Here is a 25,277-nt window from a genome sequence, read left to right as displayed (position 1 = left end):
TCTCACATGATTAGATAAATTCTGGAAATTAGTGGCTCAGAATGGCCAATGGTATAGATGTGTGTGTCCAAGTTAAAGGAAACTGCAGGCTGTCTTCTTCTAATGGATTTATTACAATCTTTGCGAGCTGTGTAACGTTTGCTGTGGTCTGGAACAACATGGCACACAAATAACACAGAAATGCAGCCAATGTTACATACAGATAATGTGTCATGACATGCATATGTAAATTAAATACACAGAGGACATAAGTACAGGAAATTAAATGAGCTCAAATATACCTACAAACGAGGCATAATGATGCAATATGTACATACAGCTAGCCTATTTAGCATGTTAGCACTGATTAGCTTGCAGTCATGGATTGACCAAATATGCCTGATAAGCACTCCAGCGAATCAATACAATCAACAAAGCTCACCTTTGTGCATTCATGCACAGCATAAAATGTTTTGGTGGACAAAAAGAGACAAAGAAGGTTGTGGCATAAAACACGTCTTTCTGTGGCAGTATCGGAGAAAGTTGTACATGCAAACAAACTACGATGAGTTCAAGGATTGCTGAAATTAGTAGGACAAAACGGTGCTTGCCAAATACTGTCATCAGTGAAGCATGTATAACATAAACAGTGGGGTTTATAACAATTAGGAAGGTTTGTGTCATGTTTGTTCTCCTACAGAAAATATATCAAATACATTTATTTTCCATTTTCACACATCTCTGAAAGAGGTCCAGGGAGCCACTAGGGCGGCGCTAAAGAGCCGCATGAGGCTTTAGAGCCGCGGGTTGCTGACCCCCGAACTAAGGTGTTGCTGTAGCTTGTTTACTTCAGATGCAGTCGGTAGTCATTTGTTAAACTTCTTTAGATATACAGAAGTAGTAGTGTTCCTCATACAAACCCCGTTTCCATATGAGTTGGGAAATTGTGTTAGATGTAAATATAAACGGAATACAATGATTTGCAAATCCTTTTCAACCCATATTCAATTGAATGCACTACAAAGACAAGATATTTGATGTTCAAACTCATAAACTTTATTTTTTTTTTGCAAATAATAATTAACTTAGAATTTCATGGCTGCAACACGTGCCAAAGTAGTTGGGAAAGGGCATGTTCACCACTGTGTTACATGGCCTTTCCTTTTAACAACACTCAGGAAATATTTGGGAACTGAGGAGACAAATTTTTTAAGCTTCTCAAGGTGGAATTCTTTCCCATTCTTGCTTGATGTACAGCTTAATTTGTTCAACAGTCCGGGGTCTCCGTTGTGGTAATTTAAGCTTCATAATGTGCCACACATTTTCAATGGGAGACAGGTCTGGACTACAGGCAGGCCAGTCTAGTACCCGCACTCTTTTACTATGAAGCCACGTTTATGTAACACGTAGCTTGGCATTGTCTTGCTGAAATAAGCAGGGGCGTCCATGGTAACGTTGCTTGGATGGCAACATATGTTGCTCCAAAACCTGTATGTACCTTTCAGCATTAATGGCGCCTTCACCGATGTGTAAGTTACCCATGTCTTGGACACTAATACACCCCCATACCATCACACATGCTGGCTTTTCAACTTTGCGCCTATAACAATCCGGATGGTTCTTTTCCTCTTTGGTCCGGAGGACACAACGTCCACAGTTTCCAAAAACAATTTGAAATGTGGACTCGTCAGACCACAGAACACTTTTCCACTTTGTATCAGTCCATCTTAGATGAGCTCAGGCCCAGCGAAGCCGACGGCGTTTCTGGGTGTTGTTGATAAACGGTTTTCGCCTTGCATAGGAGAGTTTTAACTTGCACTTACAGATGTAGCGACCAACTGTAGTTACTAACAGTGGGTTTCTGAAGTGTTCCTGAGCTCATGTGGTGATATCCTTTACACACTGATGTCGCTTGTTGATGCAGTATAGCCGGAGGGATCGAAGGTCACGGGCTTAGCTGCTTACGTGCAGTGATTTCTCCAGATTCTCTGAACCCTTTGATGATATTACGGACCGTAGATGGTGAAATCCCTAAATTCCTTGCAATAGCTGGTTGAGAAAGGTTTTTCTTAAACTGTTCAACAATTTGTTCACGCATTTGTTGACAAAGTGGTGACCCTCGCCCCATCCTTGTTTGTGAATGACTGAGCATTTCATGGAAGCTGCTTTTATACCCAATCATGGCACCCACCTGTTCCCAATTTGCCTGTTCACCTGTGGGATGTTCCAAATAAGTGTTTGATGAGCATTCCTCAACTTTATCAGTATTTATTGCCACCTTTCCCAACTTCTTTGTCACGTGCTGCTGGCATCAAATTCTAAAGTTAATGATTATTTGCAAAAAAAAAAAAAGTTTATCAGTTTGAACATCAAATATGTTGTCTTTGTAGCATATTCAACTGAATATGGGTTGAAAATGACTTGCAAATGATTGTATTCCGTTTATATTTACATCTAACACAATTTCCCAACTCATATGGAAACGGGGTTTGTAGTTCAGTTTTAGGTCCTCCCTTTTTCATCATTGGGGTTATTCAACTGGTGGCTCGTGAGTTCAGTTCAAAAAACCTGTGAGAGACTCATATATTTGCAGCAGATTCTTAAAAACAGTCATAGAGAGGATCTTTGACTAGCTTTCTTGCACAAGGTCCTTAAAAACAGCAGAGAGCTCCTGTAACTCTGACAAAATAAATAGACCAAACTGAAATATCCACTAAAGAGGACGCTGGTTCTACAGAATATATAAAATAAGACTAATAGAGGGGAGAAGTCCAGCCCCCCAGTCCTTAGCTTTCTGAAAATGTGGCCCCCAAAACTATTTAGTTGAATATCCCTGATATAAATAATTCAAAGATGCGTTTAAACAATGATTGTTTGAAGACTAATTTACTCTGTTATTTAAAAAATTGTTAACACTTTAATATGGGAACATATTCACCATTAATTAGTTGCTTATTAACATGCAAATTAGTAACATATTGGCTCTTAATTAGTCATTATTAAGTACTTATTAATGCCTTATTCTGCATGGCCTTATTATACAACCAGTAAGCCGGTAAAACTTTAGTATGGGGAACATATTCACCGTTACTAACCCTAACCCTCTAACCCTAACCCTAACCAAATAACTCTTAATTAAGTCTTTGTTACTGACAATATGTTCCCCATACTAAAGTGTTACCAAAAAATTCAAATGACTCCTTTAAATGAATCTAGATCCAAATCTAGTGTATTAACATCTCTTTTAATGCAATCTTCATCAGCTCTTCTCAGAAGTGGGGAACCAGAATGCCAACCACTTCTGGGCAGCTAACCTGCCGCTGGAGGAAGAGCTTCACAGTGGGGCGTCGGCGGAGCAGCGCGCCACCTTCGCTCGCCGGAAGTACCGAGAGAGGAAGTACTGCCGGGTCCTGGACGGTCTCCATGACTCTGAGCAACTCAACAAGGTACAACTTTCAAATCAAGAAATAAATTGTTTGTGGAAAGTAGATTATACTTCCTATAAGTGGACTTGGCAGATTTGGACAGGATCAACCTCCTGCAAGCAGCTTCAAAACAGACCCATAGATCGTAGTGTACATTTATAAATCACAAGCAATGTATTTTACAGACTAAAAAGATGTAATTCCAGCAAAGGCGTTGGAACTGAAGCTCATTTAATTGGACATCTTTTCTTCGTCACCCGTCACATCTATTTAGTGCTCTGCATGAATCCTGGTCCTTTGGGAATGTTTGTTACGGACTACAAAGACTACAGTGAGCTGTTTTTTTTTTAAGTGTCACTTTAGAATAAATATAAATGGGTTTTGAAGAGTTTTGTGTAGGATCGCATGCTTGTCTTAATCTATAAACATTATTACTCTCCGCAGTGGGATTTTGTTTTATGCAAAACTTTTTTAACAGTTCGTTGTCAAGGAGTGGGGCAAGAAAGATTGTTCTGCACTTATTTTAGCTTATAGAGATCCTCGGGACATTTTGCGCCATTCAGTTAACGATTAGAAGGAAGGAATAGAAGGAATAGAATTAATTTGCCAGTAGATTTAAAGAATTGTAGAATTGTCATCGCTGTTCTTTAAATTATCCTAAAATTTAAAAGCCACACAAACAGTCACCACTGTTACTCTTACTACTACACTACCGTTCAAAAGTTTGGGGTCACCCAAACAATTTTGTAGAATAGCCTTCATTTCTAAGAACAAGAATAGACTGTCGAGTTTCAGATGAAAGTTCTCTTTTTCTGGCCATTTTGAGCGTTTAATTGACCCCACAAATGTGATGCTCCAGAAACTCAATCTGCTCAAAGGAAGGTCAGTTTTGTAGCTTCTGTAACGAGCTAAACTGTTTTCAGATGTGTGAACATGATTGCACAAGGGTTTTCTAACCATCAATTAGCCTTCTGAGCTAATGAGCAAACACATTGTACCATTAGAACACTGGAAAGATAGTTGCTGGAAATGGGCCTCTATACACCTATGTAGATATTGCACCAAAAACCAGACATTTGCAGCTAGAATAGTCATTTACCACATTAGCAATGTATAGAGTGTATTTCTTTCAAGTTAAAACTAGTTTAAAGTTATCTTCATTGAAAATAAGGACATTTCAATGTGACCCCAAACTTTTGAACGGTAGTGTACTTTTTCTCCTGGCTCTCAACAAAGGCGGACGCTCCCCTCTCACTTATCTCTCCTGCTTTTGCTCTTTGTCTCCTTTTGTCTTGTCTTAACTGTCTGAGAGCATCTCTTTTGCGCCATTGTCCGAAATCTAAAATATGGATTTGGTAAACTGTTCTTTCAACGAAATTGACAAGCTCTTCTCGACGAAAAGCCCAGGTTCTGGGGAACGTGCCTGTCCATACGGAACGTTTGCTGCTGGATATACGATGAACTACTGAAGGAAGTGGAGAGTCGTGTGCCTGACGATTCTGCCTAAGACATTGAAGATGTCTTCCTACTTGGAACTGTGATAACAGGTCACCTGCTGATTGGATTGAGCATTGCCCTGGTCTATCGACAAATTCGGAAGACGGTGGCAGCCGTTCAAAGAGCCGAGAAGCTGCCTGTCGTGATGGATGAGTTGGTCAGAGCTGGAAGCACTCAAACTTTGAAGACTTCTGAATTGAATCGCAAAATTGATAACATCTCAGAGAAGCTTTTTGCTCTGAAAGGCAAAATTGTGATCAATTTGAGGGCCAGAACGAACAACTAGAGCAGACAAACCATTAAAATGTGTCTGTTCAAACTAACCAAAACAATCCTTATCTACAATTCGGCTCCCTCTGCACTGGCTTTGGCAAGGCCACGCTGTAAACACCCCATCGAGACCACTGCAGCGAAAGACGCTCTGAAATCCCTTCCCATCTTCTTCAAGGACAGTAGGGATGTTTACTCTGACAAAGTGTAACCTATTGTTATTACAACAATCCAGAAGGTTAATATAGTTGGCTTCTCTTTCGTCCCCTCCATTCATCCGCTTTCTTTTGTATTTGAAGTTATCATTACATATATGTATTGTTACATTTGAAACAATTGTATTGTTGACAAAAGAGGTAATTATTGTTATTATTCATTATCAATAGTGCTATTTCTATTGGTATTTGTATTGCTCCATTTGTAGTGTAATAATGTTCATTGTCATTTCTGTATTATTAATATTTATTTCACTAACTGCTTCTTTGAATCAGAATCAGAATCAGAATCGTTTTATTGCCATTGTTTGAGAACGGGTTCACAAACTAGGAATTTTTCTTGGTGCAAACGTGCGACATAAAACACATATAACACATATTTGGTATAAAAAAGAGCTGTGACTGAGCTATCAGATAGACTTAGAAGGGATTCAAGGAATTCAAGGAGCTGCTGTTAGGAGTTATTGTTCATTTGCCTGATGGCCGAGGGGAAAAAACTGTTCAGGTGGCGGGAGGTGTGGGTCTGGATGGAGCGTAGTCTCCTGCCTGAGGGGAGAGGGAAGAATAGCGTGTGTCCAGGGTGAGAAGAGTCAGCTGTGATCCGACCCACACGCCTCCTGGTCCTGGAGGAGAACAAGTCCTGGAGGGATGGGAGCTTGCAGCCAATCACCTTCTCAGCAGCACGTACGATGCGCTGCAGTCTATCACTTTTACCATCAGATTTGTACATATCCTATTTGTTGATGTTGTTCTGTTGTTGTTATTGTTGTTATTGTCGCAATTTCCCTCTCTGTCTTCCTTTTTTCCCTCTTTCTATCCCCTCCTGCTACGGCCCGGCTGCACCAAATAATAATATAAATGCATTTAATAAAGTCAAATACAAATAAGGCAACAAGAAAAGTATCCCACACTTTTATTTTATAAAGTAAATGTGTACAGCCGATATGGGCATCTATATCAACAATATGATTTGCTTGAGTAGCTGGACAGGACAAAAAAATAAATAAAAAAATAAAACAAAAAGGGATGTTTACTCTGTTCCGCGACGCCGAACCGAGCGACTGCCAGGCTTATGGACAAAACACGCAACCATAACCGGATGCCTCCCTGTTACAAGTCACAAGTCTTTGTGTGTCGTAACATGTGTTGATATGTGCTTATTGTTGCTCGAGGTTGTTTTCTGGTCTACGATCCTAGTTTTGGAGCTGCTTTTTTTTTCTCCTCCTCTTCCTCCTGCCATGTTTACCTTTACTTCCTAACTCTTTACGAGGCGCAGCTAGGTGGCAACCCATCAGTCTTCCTGTTTTTTCTACTTGCCGTGTACCGTATATTGTAGGTCTGTTCTTACACGGGGTGTATTGAAAACTAATTTAATTGTACTTTTTAAGTGCAATGACAATAACGTTCTATTCTATTCTACTTCCAAACTATTTGTTGAAAAAAACCCTGGATTACTGCATTATTTTTGGTTAAAACCACCTTTTTTGTTGAAACAAACACCTTAATTAGATGGTGTTCGACTATGTACAGTCGTGGTCAAAAGTTTACATACACTTGTAAAGAACATAATGTCATGGCTGTCTTGAGTTTCCAATCATTTCTACAACTCTCATTTTTTTTGTGATAGAGTGATTGGAGCACATACTTGTTGGTCACAAAAAACATTCATGAAGTTTGCTTCTTTTATTAATTTATTATGGGTCTACTGAAAATGTGACCAAATCTGCTGCGTCAAAAGTATACATACAGCAATGTTAATATTTGGTTACATGTCCCTTGGCAAAATTCACTGCAATAAGGCGCTGAGTTGAATTGTGTTTGACAAAATGCTGAGAGAATAGATAGTCGTCCTCAAAAGAAATTCACATTTCCAGCAACCTTACAAGGGTGAGAACACAGGGGCATCAAAGGTTTAAAAATAAAGTGTTAAAAATTGTCATTATAAGTTTAAGAATATACCCATGACAGGAATACACTGAATATAAGGAAACACAGGCTATGGTGTCCATATATTATTATATTTATTTTTTGCTCATAATGTTAACCATATTAGTTTTGACGTAATCATGGACCAGGGCAACAGAAACATGCAGTGAAGTGAGCAAAATAATAGTTTTACATGCCTTCATCCACACTGTCTATGCGGGAAACGGGATCCGGTTCTGTAAATGAGGTCACACTAAGAGTGGGCATCATATCCAGTCTGGCGATGGAAAAGGGGCATTCCAAGTACAGTTAGTTATCTACCGATTACCCAAATGATGGGTTATTTATATCATTAATATGCAAAAATACATAAATAGAACGTAGTAGTGACATTTTGGTCATCTGCTATGAGTCCTTTAAGTGTTAAAGCAGGGGTGTCAAACTCATTTTAGCTCAGGGGCCGCATGGAGGAAAATCTGTGCACACGCGAACCGGACTATTAAAATGATGGCATTAAAATAAAAAAATAAAGACAAATTCAGATTGTTTTCTTTGTCTTACATTGGCCAAAAATAGAACAAACACATTCTGAAAATATTAGAATAAACCAGTGGTTCTTAACCTTGTTGGAGGTACCGAACCCCACCAGTTTCATATGTGCATTCACCGAACCCTTCTTTAGTGAAAAATAAAATGTTTTTTTTTTTTCAAATTCAAGACAAAGTTATATGTTTTTGGTAACACTTTAGTAAGGGGAACATATTCTAAGTAACAAAGACTTAATTTAGAGTTTTTTGGACACTAGGAGAACATATTCTAAGTAAAAAAGACTTAATTTAGAGTTATTTGGTTAGGGTTAGGGTAAGAGGGTTAGGGCCAGGGTTAGGGTTATAATAAGGCCATGCCGAATAAGGCATTAATTAGTACTTAATAATGACTCGTTAAGAGCCAATATGTTACTAATTTGCATGTTAATAAGATTAAAAGATTAAAGTTAAAGTACCAATGATTGTCACACACACACTAGATGTGGTGAAATTTGTCCTCTGCATTTGACCCATCCCCTTGGGGAGCAGTGGGCAGCAGCGGCGCCGCGCCCGGGAATCATTTTGGTGATTTAACCCCCAACTCCAACCCTTGATGCTGAGTGCCAAGCAGGGAGGTAATGGGTCCCATTTTTATAGTCATTGGTATGACTCGGCTGGGATTTGAACTCCAACCTACCGATCTCAGGGCGGACACTCTAACCACTAGGGCAAGTAATTAATGGTGAATATGTTCCCCATACTAAAGTGTTACCATGTTTTTTTTACTGGTGCACAAAATGAACCGTGCATGAATGATAAATGATAAATGGGTTATACTGTATAGCGCTTTTCTACCTTCAAGGTACTCAAAGCGCTTTGACACTATTTCCACTTTCATCCATTCACACACACATTCACACACTGATGGCGGGAGCTGCCATGCAAGGCGCTAACCAGCAGCCATCAGGAGCAAGGGTGAAGTGTCTTGCGCAAGGACACAACGGACGTGACTAGGATGGTAACATCCCCTTGTTCAAAGAACAAAACCAACACAGTGCATAAACTCACAACAAATTACACACCTGCAAATCAGTGTGACTTCTGCTGTTGCCGTATCCGTAATACGCCGATAGGGAGAAGTTTTTATTTACACGATGGGTCGGGTGTGTCTTGACCTCCGCCGAACCCCTGAGCCCGACTCACCGAACCCCTAGGGTTCGATCGAACCCAGGTTAAGAACCACTGCAATAAACATATATAAAAAAAATACCGGCAGCGGTAAAGTTTAGATCCTTGAAGGAAAGAAGAAAGTGAATAAATGTTTATAACTGAATAACTTTACATATCCATGAAAATGTGATTTCTTTTGTATTATTTTTTTTGGTAACACTTTAGTATGGGGAACATATTCACCATTAATTAGTTGCTTATTAAAGTAACAAAGACTTAATTTAGAGTTATTTGGACACTAGGAGAACATATAAGGGTTAAGGTTACTAATAGGGATGTCCGATATTGGCTTTTTGCCGATATCCGATATTCCGATATTGTCCAACTCTTTAATTACAGATACCTATATCAACCGATACCGATATATACAGTCGTGGAATTAACACATTATTATGCCTAATTTGGAGAACCAGGTATGGTGAAGATACGGTCCTTTTAAAAAAAATTAATAAAATAAAATAAGATAAATCAATTAAAAACATTTTCTTGAATAAAAAAGAAAGTAAAACAATATAAAAACAGTTACATAGAAACTGTGACGATCGGTCACTTCATTTCTGTTTGTCTCCTTGGTTTTTGTATTACTTCCGGTCAGTGCTCTTATTTTGTTAAATTTCCTGTTCCGCGGAGCACTGTTTTCTCCTCACCTGCCGTTGATTGGCAGCCGGTCCACACCGGCTGCCAATCAGCATATGTCTATTTATGTTTTCGCGGGAGCACTCCTCAGTGCTCGATGATAGACTTCTATGTTTGGAACAACTCTGCAAGACTGCTTTATTTTCTGTTTATGTTAATTAAAATCATCTTACCTGCACATCCTCCTCCTGGTTCTTGCATCTTGGGGACACACAAACTGCAGCCATGCGAGTTCCTCACAGAAACTAGTAATTAATGAAAATGAGTAAAATTAACTGTTAAAGGTTAGTACTATTAGTGGACCAGCAGCACGCACAATCATGTGTGCTTACGGACTGTATCCCTTGCAGACTGTATTGATATATATTGATATATAATGTAGGAACCAGAATATTAATAACAGAAAGAAACAACCCTTTTGTGAATGAGTGTAAATGGGGGAGGGAGATTGTTTGGGTTGGTGCACTAATTGTAAGTGTATCTTGTCTTTTTTATGTTGATTTAATAAAATAAAATAAAAAATAAAAAATAAATAAAAAACCCTGATACCGATAATAAAAAAAAACGATACCGATAATTTCCGATATTACATTTTAAAACATTTATCGGCCGATAATATCGGCAGGCCGATATTATCGGACATCTCTAGTTACTAATAAGCAATAATTATGAGGTTTTTGAGGGAAGACTCTTAGTTAATGGCTTACTGGTTGTATAATAAGGCCATGCAGAATAAGGCATTAATAAGTACTTAATAATGACTAATTAAGAACCGATATGTTACTAATTTGCATGTTAATAAGCAACTAATTAATGGTGAATATGTGTTCCCCATACTAAAGTGTTACCTTTTTTAAAATTAATTAAGTAAGGTTTATGACAACCCTTTTCCAAAACACAATTTAGAATGTGAGATACAACAGGACAATGCATACATTTATCATTTGTTTTCAAAAACGGTTACAAAAAAGTGGGACCCCAAAAATGTACTGTGGGACCCCATTTTTATGACTTGATGGGGCCCCTGGGACCCCATTTTGAAAATTCCTAGCGCCAACACAGACGGGAGTATTGGTGCGTGCAAAACTGCAGCAGGCGGCGGTTCTAATACTAATCAAATATCATCCCCGGGGGCCATAGGACATTTATTCACGGGACAGATCAGGCCTGCGGGCCTTGAATTTGACACCCCTGTGTTAAACCCTTTAAAATATAATTAAGTCGAAAATTAATATTGATACTTAATATTTTTGCTGCAGTTTTTGGGAAGAGTCATCTTATTAAGCACTTCTTTAAAGGCCTACTGAAACCCACTACTACCGACCACGCAGTCTGATAGTTTATATATCAATGATGAAATCTTAACATTGCAACACATGCCAATACGGCCGGGTTAGATTACTAAAGTGCAATTTTAAATTTTGCGCGAAATATCCTGCTGAAAACGTCTCGGTATGATGACGCCTGCGCGTGACGTCACGGATTGTAGAGGACATTTTGGGATAGCATTGTGGCCAGCTATTATGTCGCCTGTTTTCATCGCAAAATTCCACAGTATTCTGGACATCTGTGTTGGTGAATCTTTTGCAATTTGTTTAATGATCAATGGAGACAGCAAAGAAGAAAGCTGTAGGTGGGAAGCGGTGTATTAGCGGCCGGCTGCAGCAACACAAACACGTAGCCGGTGTTTCATTGTTTACATTCCCCAAAGATGACAGTCAAGCTTTACCATTGGCCTGTGGAGAACTGGGACAACAGAGACTCTTACCAGGAGGACTTTGAGTTGGATACGCAGACGCGGTACCGTGAGTACGCAACCAGCATGTTGCCATAAGCATTTTGTTTAATTTGTATGTGTAACGCAGTACGCAGCTGCGGCTTCCAAACATTTGATCGCTTGCCCGTACGTGCGTGCCGCTATGTGCATGTTACGTACGTAACTTTGGGGACTTTGGGGAAATATATGTGCTGTATGAACTTTGGGGAGGTGAACGGTACTTTGGGCTGTGGGATTGAGTGTGTTGTGCGGGTGTTTGATTTGTATTGGCGGGTTATATGGACGGGAGGGGGGAGGTGTTTGTTATGCGTGATTAATTTGTGGCCTGGTTGTGTTGTGGCTAATAGAGTATATATATTTCTTGTGTTTATTTACTGTTTTAGTCATTCCCAGCTGAATATCAGGTCCCACCCATCTCTCACAGCATCTTCCCTATCTGAATCGCTTCCACTGCCCTCTAGTCCTTTACTCTCACTTTCCTCATCCACAAATCTTTCATCCTCGCTCAAATTAATGGGGAAATCGTCGCTTTCTCGGTCCGAATCGCTCTCGCTGCTGGTGTCCATGATTGTGAACAATGTGCAGATGTGAGGAGCTCCACAACCTGTGACGTCACGCTACTTCCGGTACAGGCAAGCCTTTTTTATCAGCGACCAAAAGTTGCGAACTTTATCGTCGATATTCTCTACTAAATCCTTTCGGCAAAAATATGGCAATATCGCGAAATGATCAAGTATGACACATAGAATGGACCTGCTATCCCCGTTTAAATAAGAAAATCGCATTTCAGGAGGCCTTTAAGGGTCATGAAGGAATGCTTTGATCCTAATGATAAGGCGTATACAATGGCCAGTGGCCCAAATTCACCGGAGCTTCCTACCAGTCTGGTTCAAATGTTGTGGAATCTCCGCATCCGGCTACGCCTTTATCCGCTCTGTTCTTTATTCCCACGGTCCCCATTAGAAGCTTATATCCCGGTGACCTCGGCGGAGTCTCGGCAGGCCACGTGACCTAGAGAAGGAGGTGTCAAAGGACCCACTTATATCATCACACACACACACACACACACACACACACACACATACACACACACACACAAACACACACACACACAATCCCTCCAGTTGCAGTGGTAATTGCTATGACACAGAAGGTCATTTTCCAGAGATGATCCGAAATAAGGCTGGGCAGCATGAGAGGCTTAATCTGACCCTGTGGTGCACTGCAACAACACACACTTTAACATACTGTAATACGGCCATTCATGGACGCTTACTTGTTATTTCAGATGTTTTATCAATAAGCTCTTTGTTTGGGGAGCGAGGACAACCGATCAATGGACACTTCCTCGCTCGGGCTGAGTCGGATGAAAGAGAAAGGTTGCTCGTTGAAATTCCACTTCCCCCGCCACCTGACTTCGCCGCTGATCCACTTTGTTGCGGGTCGGCGTCCACAATGTCACATCAATAGAGGAGGCTGACACATTGTCTTTTGTCTCACCTCGGCAGGTCGAGGCAGGTAAAGACGTTGAACAAAAGACACTGAAGATATAGCAAATGCTTTGTTTATCAGGTGGACTGGAAAGTATAGGAAAAAACTTCTACAGAGAGAAAGACACTTTTTTTTTTGGTCTTTGTCGCCATTTTGGAGTCACTCCCAGCAATTCGGGTATTGTTTTTAATATTTCCGTTAGTATCATCAAAAAAGTACACTTGGATATAGCTTGTATAGCAATATGGATTTACAAAACCCAAAACCAGTGAAGTTGGCACGTTGTGTAAATAGTAAATAAAAGCAGAATACAATGATTTGCAAATCATTTTCAACCTATATTCAATTGAATAGACTGCAAAAATAAGATATTCAATGTTCAAACTGGAAAACTTTGTTATTTTTTGCAAAAATTAGCTCATTCGGAATTTGATGCCTGCAACATGTTTCAAAAAAGCTGGCACAAGTGGCAAAAAAGACTGAGAAAGTTGAGGAATGCTCATCAAACACTTGTTTGGAAAATCCCACAGGGGAACAGGCTAATTGGGAACAGGTGGGTGCCATGATTGGGTATAAAAGCAGCTTCCATGAAATGCTCAGTCATTCACAAACAAGGATGGGGCGGGGGTCACCATTTTGTGAACACATGTGTGAGCAAATTGTCGAACAGTTTAAGAACAAAATTTCTTAACGAGCTATTGCAAGGAATTTAGGGATTTCACCATCTACGGTCTGTAATATCATCAAAAGGTTCAGAGAATCTGGAGAAATCACAAAAGGTTCAGATAATCTGGAGAAATGACTGCACGTAACATTGAATGCCGTGACCTTGGATCCCTCAAACGGTACTGCATCAAAAAGCGACATCAGTGTGTAAAGGATATCACCACATGGGCTCAGGAACACTTCAGAAAACCACTGTCAGTAACTACAGTTTGTCGCTACATCTGTAAGTGCAAGTTAAAACTCTACTATGCAAAGGGAGAGCCGTTTATCAACAACACCCAGAAACGCCGCCGGCTTCGCTGGGCCAGAGCTCATCTAAGATGGACTGATGCAAAGTGAAAAATGTTCTGTGGTCTGACGAGTCCACATTTCAAATTGTTTTTAGAAACTGTGGACGTCGTGTCTTCTGGACCAACGAAGAAAGAACCATCAGGATTGTTATAGGCGCAAAGTTCAAAAGCCAGCATCTGTCATGGTATGGGGGTGTATTAGTGCCCAAGACATGGGTAACTTACACATCTGTGAAGGCACCATTAATGCTGAAAGGTACATACAGGTTTTGGAGCAACATATGTTGCCATCCAAGCAACGTTATCATGGACGCCCCTGCTTATTTCAGCAAAACAATGCTGTGTTACAACAGCGTGTCTTCGTTGTAAAAGAGTGTGGGTACTAGACTGCCTGCCTGTAGTCCAGACCTGTCTCCCATCGAAAATGTGTGGCGCATTATGAAGCCTAAATACCACAACAGAGACCCCAGACTGTTGAACAACTTAAGCTGTACATCAAGCAAGAATGGGAAAGAATTCCACCTGAAAAGCTTAAAAAGAATGCGGGCGGAAGGCAGGGTACAACCTGGACAAGTTGCTACCTCATCGCAGGGCCAACACAGATAGACAGACAACATTCACACTCACATTCACACACTAGGGCCAATTTAGTGTTGCCAATCAACCTATCTCCAGGTGCATGTCTTTGGAGGTGGGAGGAAGCCGGAGTACCCGAGGAACCCACACAGTCACAGGGAGAACATGCAAACTCCACACAGAAAGACCCCGACCCCAGGAATCAAAAACGTATGACCTTCTTGTTGTGAGGCACACACACTAACCCCTGCGTCACCGTGCTGCCCTCTCCAAAAATGCCATTGTAAGTTAATAATACTAACACAGACACTCGGAACGTGTTAGCATGTTAGCTGATGCTAAAGACGCCAACTTAATTACATTGCAATACCAAAAGTCGCAATGTCCGATAGAGTTCTAAAAACGTTACGACAGACCCACCTCAAAATACGGAATGGACATTTACATTTTTTTACTGAATGGGACACCCAAAATGTACAATGAAAATAAAGAAATTGGGATTTACAATATTAACTATGAACATAAAACCACTGAATATTAACAACATAAAAACATATTTTACTTCTCAGACCAGCTCCTCGATAGTTGTGTATCTTTTACAACCAAGCAAACACAACAACAACAAAAAAAAAACAGCAAAATATGAATGCAAAGTGTAATAAACACCTACAATATGATATATTATCACGTAAAAATGTGCTTAAGCATCCGCTCCAGACACACGCGTTTCGGGCTGGCTGCTCTGAAAAACAAACCCCGCCCACTTTGGTTTGTTCCTCGTCTGAGCTGCTGTGACGTAGATTACCGTAATAAGTCGTATAACACCTAAAAGCGCAGATTTCGACCATTTAATTACTTTCTATTAGGGATGTCCGATATTGGCTTTTTGCCGATATCTGATATTCGGATATTGTCCAAACTCTTAATTACCGATACTAATATAAACCAATACCGATATATACAGTCGTGGATTAACACATTATTATGCCTAATTTGGACAACCAGGTATGGTGAAGATAAGGTCCTTTTTTAAAAAAAAATAATACAATAAGATAAATTAAATTAAAAACATTTTCTTGAATAAAAAAGAAGTAAAACAATATAAAAAACAGTTACATAGAAACTAGTAATTATGGAAAATGAGTAAAATTAACTGTTAAAGGTTAGTACTATTAGTGGACCAGCAGCACGCACAATCATGTGTGGCTTACGGACTGTATCCCTTGCAGACTGTATTGATATATATTGATATATAATGTTACGAACCAGAATATTAATAACAGAAAGAAACAACCCTTTTGTGTGAATGAGTGTAAATGAGTTTTTTGGGTTGGTGCACTAATTGTAAGTGTATCTTGTGTTTTTTTATGTTGATTTAATAAAAAAAACGAAAAACGATACCGATAATAAAAAAAAAACGATACCGATAATTTCCAATATTACATTTTAAAGCATTTATCGGCTGATAATATCGGCAGGCCGATATTATCGGACATCTCCTACTTTCTATTAATACAAGACTTACAGTAATTTCAAAAAACAGCACTGCACATCAATAATGGCGGCGAAAGTTTTGATGTTGAGGTCTAAAAAAATTATGTAGAACATCCGGCGGGCCGGATTGAAAAATCTTATTTAGAATCCTTTTGAGCAGAAATGCTAGTTTAGACGGCTTTACTTCCAGTTCAAGGCACTAGAACAGGAAGTACTTTTTCAACTTGCAACACCTGCAATGAGCGAACTCACCCCATAATTGACACCATAGCACAAACAACAACACACCTTTTCAGTGTCTCTGCTTGAGTTTAATGACAAATATTGAACACAATACATATCCGTAAATCAGCCGCATCGTTTTATAAGCCGCAAGGTTCAAAGCTTTGAAACAAAGTAGTGGCTCATAGTCCTGGAGTTTACAGTTAAGCATGGTGATAGCGTCATGCATGGTCTGGGACCACATGAGTAGTGCCAGAACTGGGCAACTGTGGTTACGGATTAGGCCGGTGCTGTATAATAATGGTGCTTATACTACATTCGACACTTTTGGAAGAATTTCGACATGTTCATTTTAAGTCTGACTCAATACACTCACCTGCTCAGCGGCCTGGTGGTTAGAGTGTCCGCCTGAGATCGGTAGGTTGTGAGTTCAAACCCCGGCCGAGTCATACCAAAGACTAATAAAAATGGCACTCATAACCTCCCTTCACTCAGCATCAAGGTTTGGAATTGGGGATTGAATAACCAAAATGATTCCCGAGCGCGGCCACCGCTGCTGCTCACTGCTCCCCTCACCTCCCAGGAGGTGAACCAAGGGAATGGGTCAAATACAGAGGGTAGTTTCACCACAACTGGTGTGTGTTTGACTATCAGTGGTACTTTAATTTGAACTTTTTGGAGTTTATTTCAATGATACCCCCCAGTACTTATGACACTACTACCACCATTCTTGATTGTGCATCACAATTATCTTGCCTACTAACCTGTGTTGACATCTACAGCATTTAGACCAGTGGTTCTTAACCTTGTTGGAGGTACCGAACCCCACCAGTTTCATATGCGCATTCACAGAACCCTTCTTTCGTGAAAAAAAAGTTTTTTTTTTTCATATACAGCATTTAGACCAGTGGTTCTTAACCTTGTTGGAGGTACCGAACCCCACCAGTTTCATATGCGCATTCACAGAACCCTTCTTTCGTGAAAAAAAAAGTTTTTTTTTTTCATATTCAAGACAGAGTTCTATGTTTTTTTTACTGGTGCATAAAATGAACCGTGCATGAGCATCACCTTGTTCAAAGAACAAAACCAACACAGTGCATAAACTCACAACAAATTACACACCTGCAAATCAGATGGAAAATTAGAGGGAACATTGTTTGGGTTATCCATATACGCCGATAGGGAGAAGTTTTTATTTACACAATGAGTCGGGTGTGTCTTGACCTCCTCGGCGGAGACTCCGCCGAACCCTGAGGCCAACTCACCGAACCCCTAGGGTTCGATCGAACCCAGGTTAAGAACCACTGATTTAGACAACTAAACCTCCAGGCAGCTACAACCCTAAACTAACACCCTCCCTGGATTGTTAATAATCAAATGGTAAACAATCAAATGCAGATACTTTTTCTTATGCCTTCTGATCTCTCTCTCTCCTCTCTCTCCTCTCTCTCTCTCGTCCTCTCTCTCTCTCTCTCTCTCTCTCTCTCTCTCTCTCTCTCTCTCTCTCTCTCTCTCTCTCTCTCTCTCTCTCTCTCTCTCTCTCTCTCTCTCTCTCTCTCTCTCTCTCTCTCTCTCTCTCTCTCTCCTCTCTCCTCTCTCTCTCTCTCTCTCTCTCTCTCTGCCCACTACTTGCTGTCCATATCCTACCAAGTCAGACCTACACTGTTCCAATATCCATTTCTCTGTTCTCAATTGTTGATTACTGATGATAACAACCAAACCTAACCCCCCGGATTGTAAATAATGTAAATAATTCAATGTGATTATCTTGTGAGATGACTGTATTATGATGATAGTATATATTGATAGTATATATCTGTATCATGAATCAATTAAGTGGACGCCGACTTAAACAAGTTGAAAAACTTATTTGGGTGCGACAATTTAGTGGTCAATTGTACGGAATATGTACTTCACTGTGCAACCTACTAATAAAAGTGTCAATCAATCAATCAATAGCTGAGTTGACTGACAGGTGCTTTCTGTTTCTGTCATCCCAGGTGTGCAATGGAGTACAAGTGGGAGTTTTGAAGGGTTAAGCCACGTATGATAGACATAAACGTCCATTCTGCCATAAATCATGCCTTCAAAGAGAACAGAATGAGCTGTATTCGACTTGTAGTCACATCTGTATCCCTCACCTTCTTTTTCTGTTTAACGTGGCCTATTTGTCCAGCTCATAGTCACCACACCGCCTCCCCCTCCCCCCGGCCCCCTTATTTTTTTGCTCCAAAAGGGATTAGGGATTTAATGACTCGCGCCAGAAGTATTAAAGTTTGATCTTATTTTAACTTCTCTTTGGAGATCAGCAAGCAGAACTCCACTCTAAACTTTTATATGGTCTTGTGGTGACGTTTTATAGACGCTTTGTCCTCGCTAAGACGCGCAGGCTTTTTAGGTGTATTTTTCTCTCTTTAAGCGTCTCGCTGCTTTCCAGTGAAATGCAACCAGCCCCCAAAAAAGTGACGGGTCTGTGAGTTATCTGTGCGCCCACACATCCACGGAGCGGCGTGATTCGTGTCAAAATGATTGAATATTAAGTTAAAAATGCATTATTAAGCGGGATAAAAACGGCATCTCCCCCAGCGACAAAAGTCAACTCTCTCTATGTCTGGTTTAATGTGTGTCCAGGCACTGTGTGCTGCTGTGCTGCTGCCTGGCGTGTTACACACCATGGAGCTGGTGTTCAGCGGGGCCGATGTTATGTGCGCCACCGGGCACCCGACCTGTTCCACGCCGTACCTCCTGGCCCAGCTCGCAGGCCAGAGGTTGCAAATGGAATTCCTGCATCAGAACAAGCTGTCAGGTAAATAAATACACGTATTTTCATTTAGCCATCACCATGTATGAGGCTGGTTGCCATGGTGATGGCCATTATTCCAGATTGTGGCTGTGCATAACATACACATTGGGTAGTTGTCAGAAGCATGCATGTAGGATAAATATAGTGAACGCCAACTTGATGCTTGCACATAATTGGCCCATACATGTCTCTTATAGCCAAACTGTGCATCAGTTGTTCTTTAGCCTTTCTGCCAAATGGTTATTAAACTGTTTGCGAGCCAGTAAGTCTAATTAGCATGAATTACCAGTGGGATACGCTATGGCCATTTTAAATGTAATTAACGTCTCTACTCAAACACAAATGCCAGGTACGTTGTCTACAAAAGCAAATAAACACCGGATTTTCTAATTAAATCCGGGACAAGAAAATCAACAAAACAAAATAATGCGCTTTTGTTTTGGTTAAGCCTTTATTTATCCTGTATTAATCAATCAATCAAAGTCAACTTATATAGCCCTAAATCACGAGTGTCTCAAAGGGCTGCACAAGCCACAACGGGGGGAACGTTGGGAGAGTGGCCGTGCCAGCAACCTGAGGGTTCCTGGTTTAATCCCCACCTTCTACTAACATTGTCACGTCCATTGTGTCCTTGAGCAAGACACTTCAGCCTTGCTCCTGATGGGTCGTGGTTAGCGCCTTGTGTAGTGGATTGTCCGAAGCTTAAACAGCAACAAAAGTGAATTTAGTACAAAAAATGTATTTACCCATAGTCAAAAGTGCAAGTCGGATTGAGCTGTCCCTGCAGACAAACAAACGTCCTCCGGAGGACACACGAATCAAGCAATCTCTCTAGAGTCCTGGTCTCCTGCCCATTTGATCTGTTTCCCTCATGCGTCAAGGTCCCGTTGTTTTCGACCTGTTTGTTTTGCACCATCCTTGAATCCCTTAGTCATGCTTAGACAATCAAAACATTTTGTAGACTGGTCGGCACGACTTCATATTGAACTTTGGCCTACTTCTAGTCCTTCAATGGCTTAGAATAGAAGAGAAATGAAATAAACGTACATTCTTGACAGACATGAAATACAGTTCAAAGGTCAGAAATTCCACAACACTTGCATGGCAGCTCCTGTCATCATTGTGTGAATGTGTGTGTGAATGCACTGTAAAAAAAAATAAAGTTGAGAAAACCATATTTTCAAGGTAACATGATGCAACAAGATTTTTGCGTTTTCTCAACTTTTGACTACTATTGTTGACTTAACTAAGATTTACAAGTTGAGATAAGAGTTATGTCATAAGTCACATATGTCATATGTCACATATGTCATATGTCATATGCCATAAGTCACATATGTCAGTGGTCCCCAACCACCGGGCAGCGGCCCGGTACCGGTCCGTGGACCGATTGGTACCGGGCCGTGGCCGCACAAGAAATAAAATTTAATAAAAAAAAAATAAAAATACAATTTTTTAATTAAATCAACATAAAAAACACAATATATACATTACATATCAATATAAATCAATACAGTATGCAGGGATACAGTCCGTAAAAAAGAAAAAAAAAATTTCCCCGGTCCGTGGGACAAATTTTCAAGCTATGACCGGTCCGCAAGTACAAAAAGGTTGGGGACCACTGACATATGTCATATGTCATATGTCACATAACTCTTATCTCAACTTGTAAATCTTAGTTAAGTCAACAATAGTAGTCAAAAGTTGAGAAAACGCAAAAATCTTGTTGCATCATGTTGTCTTGAAAATTTGCGTTTTCTCAACTTTTTTTTTCTTTTTCACAGTGTGGGTGAATGTGGAAATAGTGTCAAAGTGCTTTGAGTACCTTGAAGGTAAAAAAGCGCTATCCAAGTATAACCCATTTACCATTTACCCTGCTGGGGAGCATGCCTGTCCTGTCCGGGAGAGATCAACCCATTCAAATAAAGTTGACGCTGTCATCAATGACAGCTGTAGGTGCACTACGGGATGCCTCAAACCAACAAATATGGACAGCCTCCACGCCCTTGATGGCACCACTTCACCTGGGACGCGCAGGTCTGTAGCCAGCGGAACTGAACGCAAAAGGCAAGTTGAGGTCACCCGCCACCCCAACAAACCAGCCCAGGAAAAGCTTTCGCCACTTAGTCCAGCCACTATCCCAGTCTCCTCAAACATTGTGGCAGGAAAAACGCATCGCAAAGCTGCCAATACCAACCAAAGAACAACTAGCACCAGGTCATAAATCTACATGGAAGACGTGGAAGTCGCTCAACAGACTTTGCACGGGGCATGGGCCGCTGCAAGACCAAAACGGGTATATGGGGCCATGCTGATGCAACAGTGTGGAACATCTGTACAATCCATGCCACACCTGTTGAGATGCCCACTCCTGGATGACCAATGCAGCTTGGAGGATCTAATGGCTGCAAATGAGAAGGCTCTCTACTGCGCAAGAGCCTGACCAATCATACAACGTGATTGATGGACACGAAAAGAGAGAGATGCTGGCTGAACAGTTTGTACGACATGCGTGTTCTTTTGTACCATTATTGACATTTTTGCATGCTTTTTCAAATTTAAACAGCCGCTGGATCAAAAAACATTGGCATTAAAGGCCTACTGAAATGAAATTTTCTTATTCAACAAGGGATAGCAGGTCCATTCTATCTGTCATACTTTATAATTTTGCGATATTGCCATATTTTTGCTGAAAGGATTTAGTAGAGAACATCGACGATAAAGTTCGCAACTTTTGGTCGCTGATAAAAAAGCCTTGCCTGTACCGGAAGTAGCGTGACGTCACAGGTTGTGGAGCGCCTCACATCTGCACATTGTTTACAATCATGGCCAGCAGCAGCGAGAGCGATTCGGACCGAGAAAGCGACGATTACCCCATTATTTGAGCGAGGATGAAAGTTTTGTGGATGAGGAAAGTGAGAGTGAAGGATTAGAGGGCAGTGGAAGCGATTCAGATAGGGAAGATGCTGTGAGAGGCGGGTGGGACCTGATATTCAGCTGGGAATGACTAAAACAGTAAATAAACACAAGACATATATATATATACACTATTAGCCACAACACAACCAGGCTTATATTTAATATGCCACAAATTAATCCGCATAACAAACACCTCCCCCCTTCCGTCCATATAACGTACCAATACAACTCAAACACCCTCACAACACACTCAATCCCACAGCCCAAAGTACCGTTCACCTCCGTAAAGTTCATACAGCACATATATTTCCCCAAAGTTACGTACGTGACATGCACATAGCGGCACGCACGTACGGGCAAGCGATCAAATGTTTGGAAGCCAAAGCTGCGTACTCACGGTAGCGCGTCTGCTATCCAGCTCAAAGTCCTCCTGGTTGTGTTGCTGCAGCCGGCCGCTAATACACTGCTTCCCACCTACAGCTTTCTTTTTTGCTGTCTTCATTGTTCATTAAACAAATTGCAAAAGATTCACCAACACAGATGTCCAGAATACTGTGGAATTTTGCGACGAAAACAGACGACTTAATAGCTGGCCACAACGGTGTCCCAATATGTCTGCTACAATCCGTGACATCACGCGCAAACGTCATCATACCGAGACGTTTTCAGCAGAATATTTTGCGGGAAATTTAAAATTGCACTTTACTAATCTAACCCGGCCGTATTGGCATGTGTTGCAATGTTAAGATTTCATCATTGATATATAAACTATCAGACTGCGTGGTCGGTAGTAGTGGGTTTCAGTAGGCCTTTAACAAGTGTGGCCGTAAGCAACCTCCTGATGTAGTTTTTTATTAATTCCACAAGAATTTGCATCTAAAGTGTCATAATTGGTCAGCAGATGTAGCTACCTCTATGTGCATTTCGACTTATGCGTGTTACACTGTTGTTTACAATGAACTCATCAGCGCTATTAATGCAGACTACGTAGTTTGTGCAGTACATTTGTTCATTAATGATGTTGTTCATGCTTTTTCAAATTTAACAAGCCTCTCCCCAATCATCGGCTGCTTCCAATTAACGCCTCCTCATCTTTGCGATTGAGGTAAATAAACGCTTTGGCTATAAGATAGTATAACAACTAGGGTTGCACGGTATACCGGTATTAGTTTAGTACCGTGATACTAATGAATCATTTTCGGTACTATACCGCCTCTGAAAAGTAACATTGCTGGTTTACGAGCAGACTAGCATGTTCGGCAGCGCACAATCACAGAGTACTTACAAACAGACACAGTGTGTAGACAGAAAAGGGAGAACGGACGCATTTTGGCTTAAAAACTAACGATAAAGGTGAAGTTATAACACTGAAACGCCCTCAGGAAGAGGTGCTTTAAGACATGGCTAGCTAGTTAGCGGCTAAAGTCCAGACCCAGTCGGCAGTGTTTTAGCTACTTCTAAATCACTAATCCTCGCCTCCATGGCGACAAATAAAGTAAGTTTCTTACAAGTATCATCCCTGCAGGACGAGGAATAGCTAAACATGCTTCACCGTAGCTCCCCGCCATCAAAATGTAAACAAACAATTGGTGAATCGACACCTGACATCCACTGTAATGATACCAAGTACAGGAGCGTATCTAGTCGATACTACTATGATTACGTAAATATTTTTTGGCATCACAACATCTTATTTTGTTTTTTTTTAATTTATATTATTTTTATAAACTCAGGAAATATGTCCCTGGACACATGAGGCATTTGAATAGGACCAATGTATGATCCTGTAACGACTTGGTATCGGATTGATACCCACATTTGTGGTGTCATCCAAAACTAATGTAAAGTATTAAACAACAGAAGAATAAATGATTATTACATTTTAACAGAAGTGTAGATAGAACATGTTAAAAGAGAAAGTAAGCAGATGTTAACAGTAAATGAACAAGTAGATAAGTAATTAATTTTAATTTCCTTAATAATTTTGACAAAATAATAGAATGGAAAATGACACAATATGTTACTGCATATTTCAGCAGACTAAATTAGGAGCCTTTGTTTGTTTACTTACTACTAAAAGACAAGTTGTCTTGTATGTTCACTATTTTATTTAAGGACAAACTTGCAATAAGAAAAATGTGTTTAATGTACCCTAAGATTTTTTGTTAAAATAAAGCCAATAATGCAATTTTTTTGTGGTCCCATTTATTTAGAAAAGTACTGAAAAGTATCTAAATAATTTTGGTACTGGTACCAAAATATTGGTATCGGGACAACACTAATAACAACAAACTTCACATATGCATAAAATGCTTTGAAGTGACAAAGAGGCGAGGAATAGACATGTCTCCACACAGAGAGAAGTTTTAAGTCTTGACTAGACATGTCCGATAATATCGGCCGATAAATACTTTAAAATGTAATATCGGAAATTATCAGTATCTGTTTTTTTTGTTATCGGTATCGTTTTTTTGTTTTTGTTTTTTTTGTTTTTTTGTTTTTTATTAAATCAACATAAAAAACACAAGATTTACTTACAATTAGTGCACCAACCCAAAAAACCTCCCTCCCCCATTTACACTCTTTCACACTCATTCACACAAAAGGGTTGTTTCTTTGTGTTATTAATATTCTGGTTCCTACATTATATACCAATATATATCAATACAGTCTGCAAGGGATACAGTCCGTAAGCACACATGATTGTGCGTGCTGCTGGTCCAATAATAGTACTAACCTTTAACAGTTAGTTTTACTCATTTTCATTAATAACTAGTTTCTATGTAACTGTTTTTATATTGTTTTACTTTCTTTTTTATTCAAGAAAATGTTTTTAATTTATTTATCTTATTTTATTATTTAAAAAAAAAAAAAGAACCTTAGATTCACCATACCTGGTTGTCCAAATTAGGCATAATAATGTGTTAATTCCACAACTGTATATATCGGTTGATATCGGCATCGGTTGATATCGGTATCGGTAATTAAGAGTTGGACAATATCGGAATATCGGATATCGGCAAAAGCCATTATCGGACATCCCTAGTCTTGACACAAAGTTCCTCCATGATGTTTTTGTTTTTTTTGAGCAAGTTGGCTTTGTTTTTGTCTTGAGAAAACTTTTCTGTGCTCACAGTTTTCTGTGTGGAAGACGCTGGGGACAATTCAATACCTGCATGTCTCCATCCTCACTGTATTTGTTTGAAAAATGTCTGAAGACCTTTTGCTTGTATTTTCGACCTTTCCTTTGTTTGGAAACAAAGCTGCACCTTTT

General features: G+C 40.1%; 1 protein-coding gene across 3 annotated transcripts in view; it reads left to right on the top strand.

Annotated features, from left to right (window-relative positions):
• arap2 (ArfGAP with RhoGAP domain, ankyrin repeat and PH domain 2) overlaps positions 1-25,277 on the top strand; it is a 275,757-nt gene that overhangs the window by 126,792 nt on the left and 123,688 nt on the right. For all 3 annotated transcript variants that reach the window (XM_062065971.1, XM_062065972.1, XM_062065973.1), the window contains 2 exons: positions 3,243-3,425; positions 18,913-19,087. In XM_062065971.1, coding sequence (XP_061921955.1) covers positions 3,243-3,425; positions 18,913-19,087 — 358 coding nt within the window. The remainder of the gene's footprint in view (positions 1-3,242; positions 3,426-18,912; positions 19,088-25,277) is intronic.

The sequence above is a fragment of the Entelurus aequoreus genome, linkage group LG12, assembly GCF_033978785.1.
Source record: "Entelurus aequoreus isolate RoL-2023_Sb linkage group LG12, RoL_Eaeq_v1.1, whole genome shotgun sequence".
Classification (NCBI taxonomy): Eukaryota; Metazoa; Chordata; class Actinopteri; order Syngnathiformes; family Syngnathidae; genus Entelurus; species Entelurus aequoreus.
Note: the sequence above shows the minus strand (reverse complement) of the source record. Positions and strands in the feature narration are given on the sequence as shown.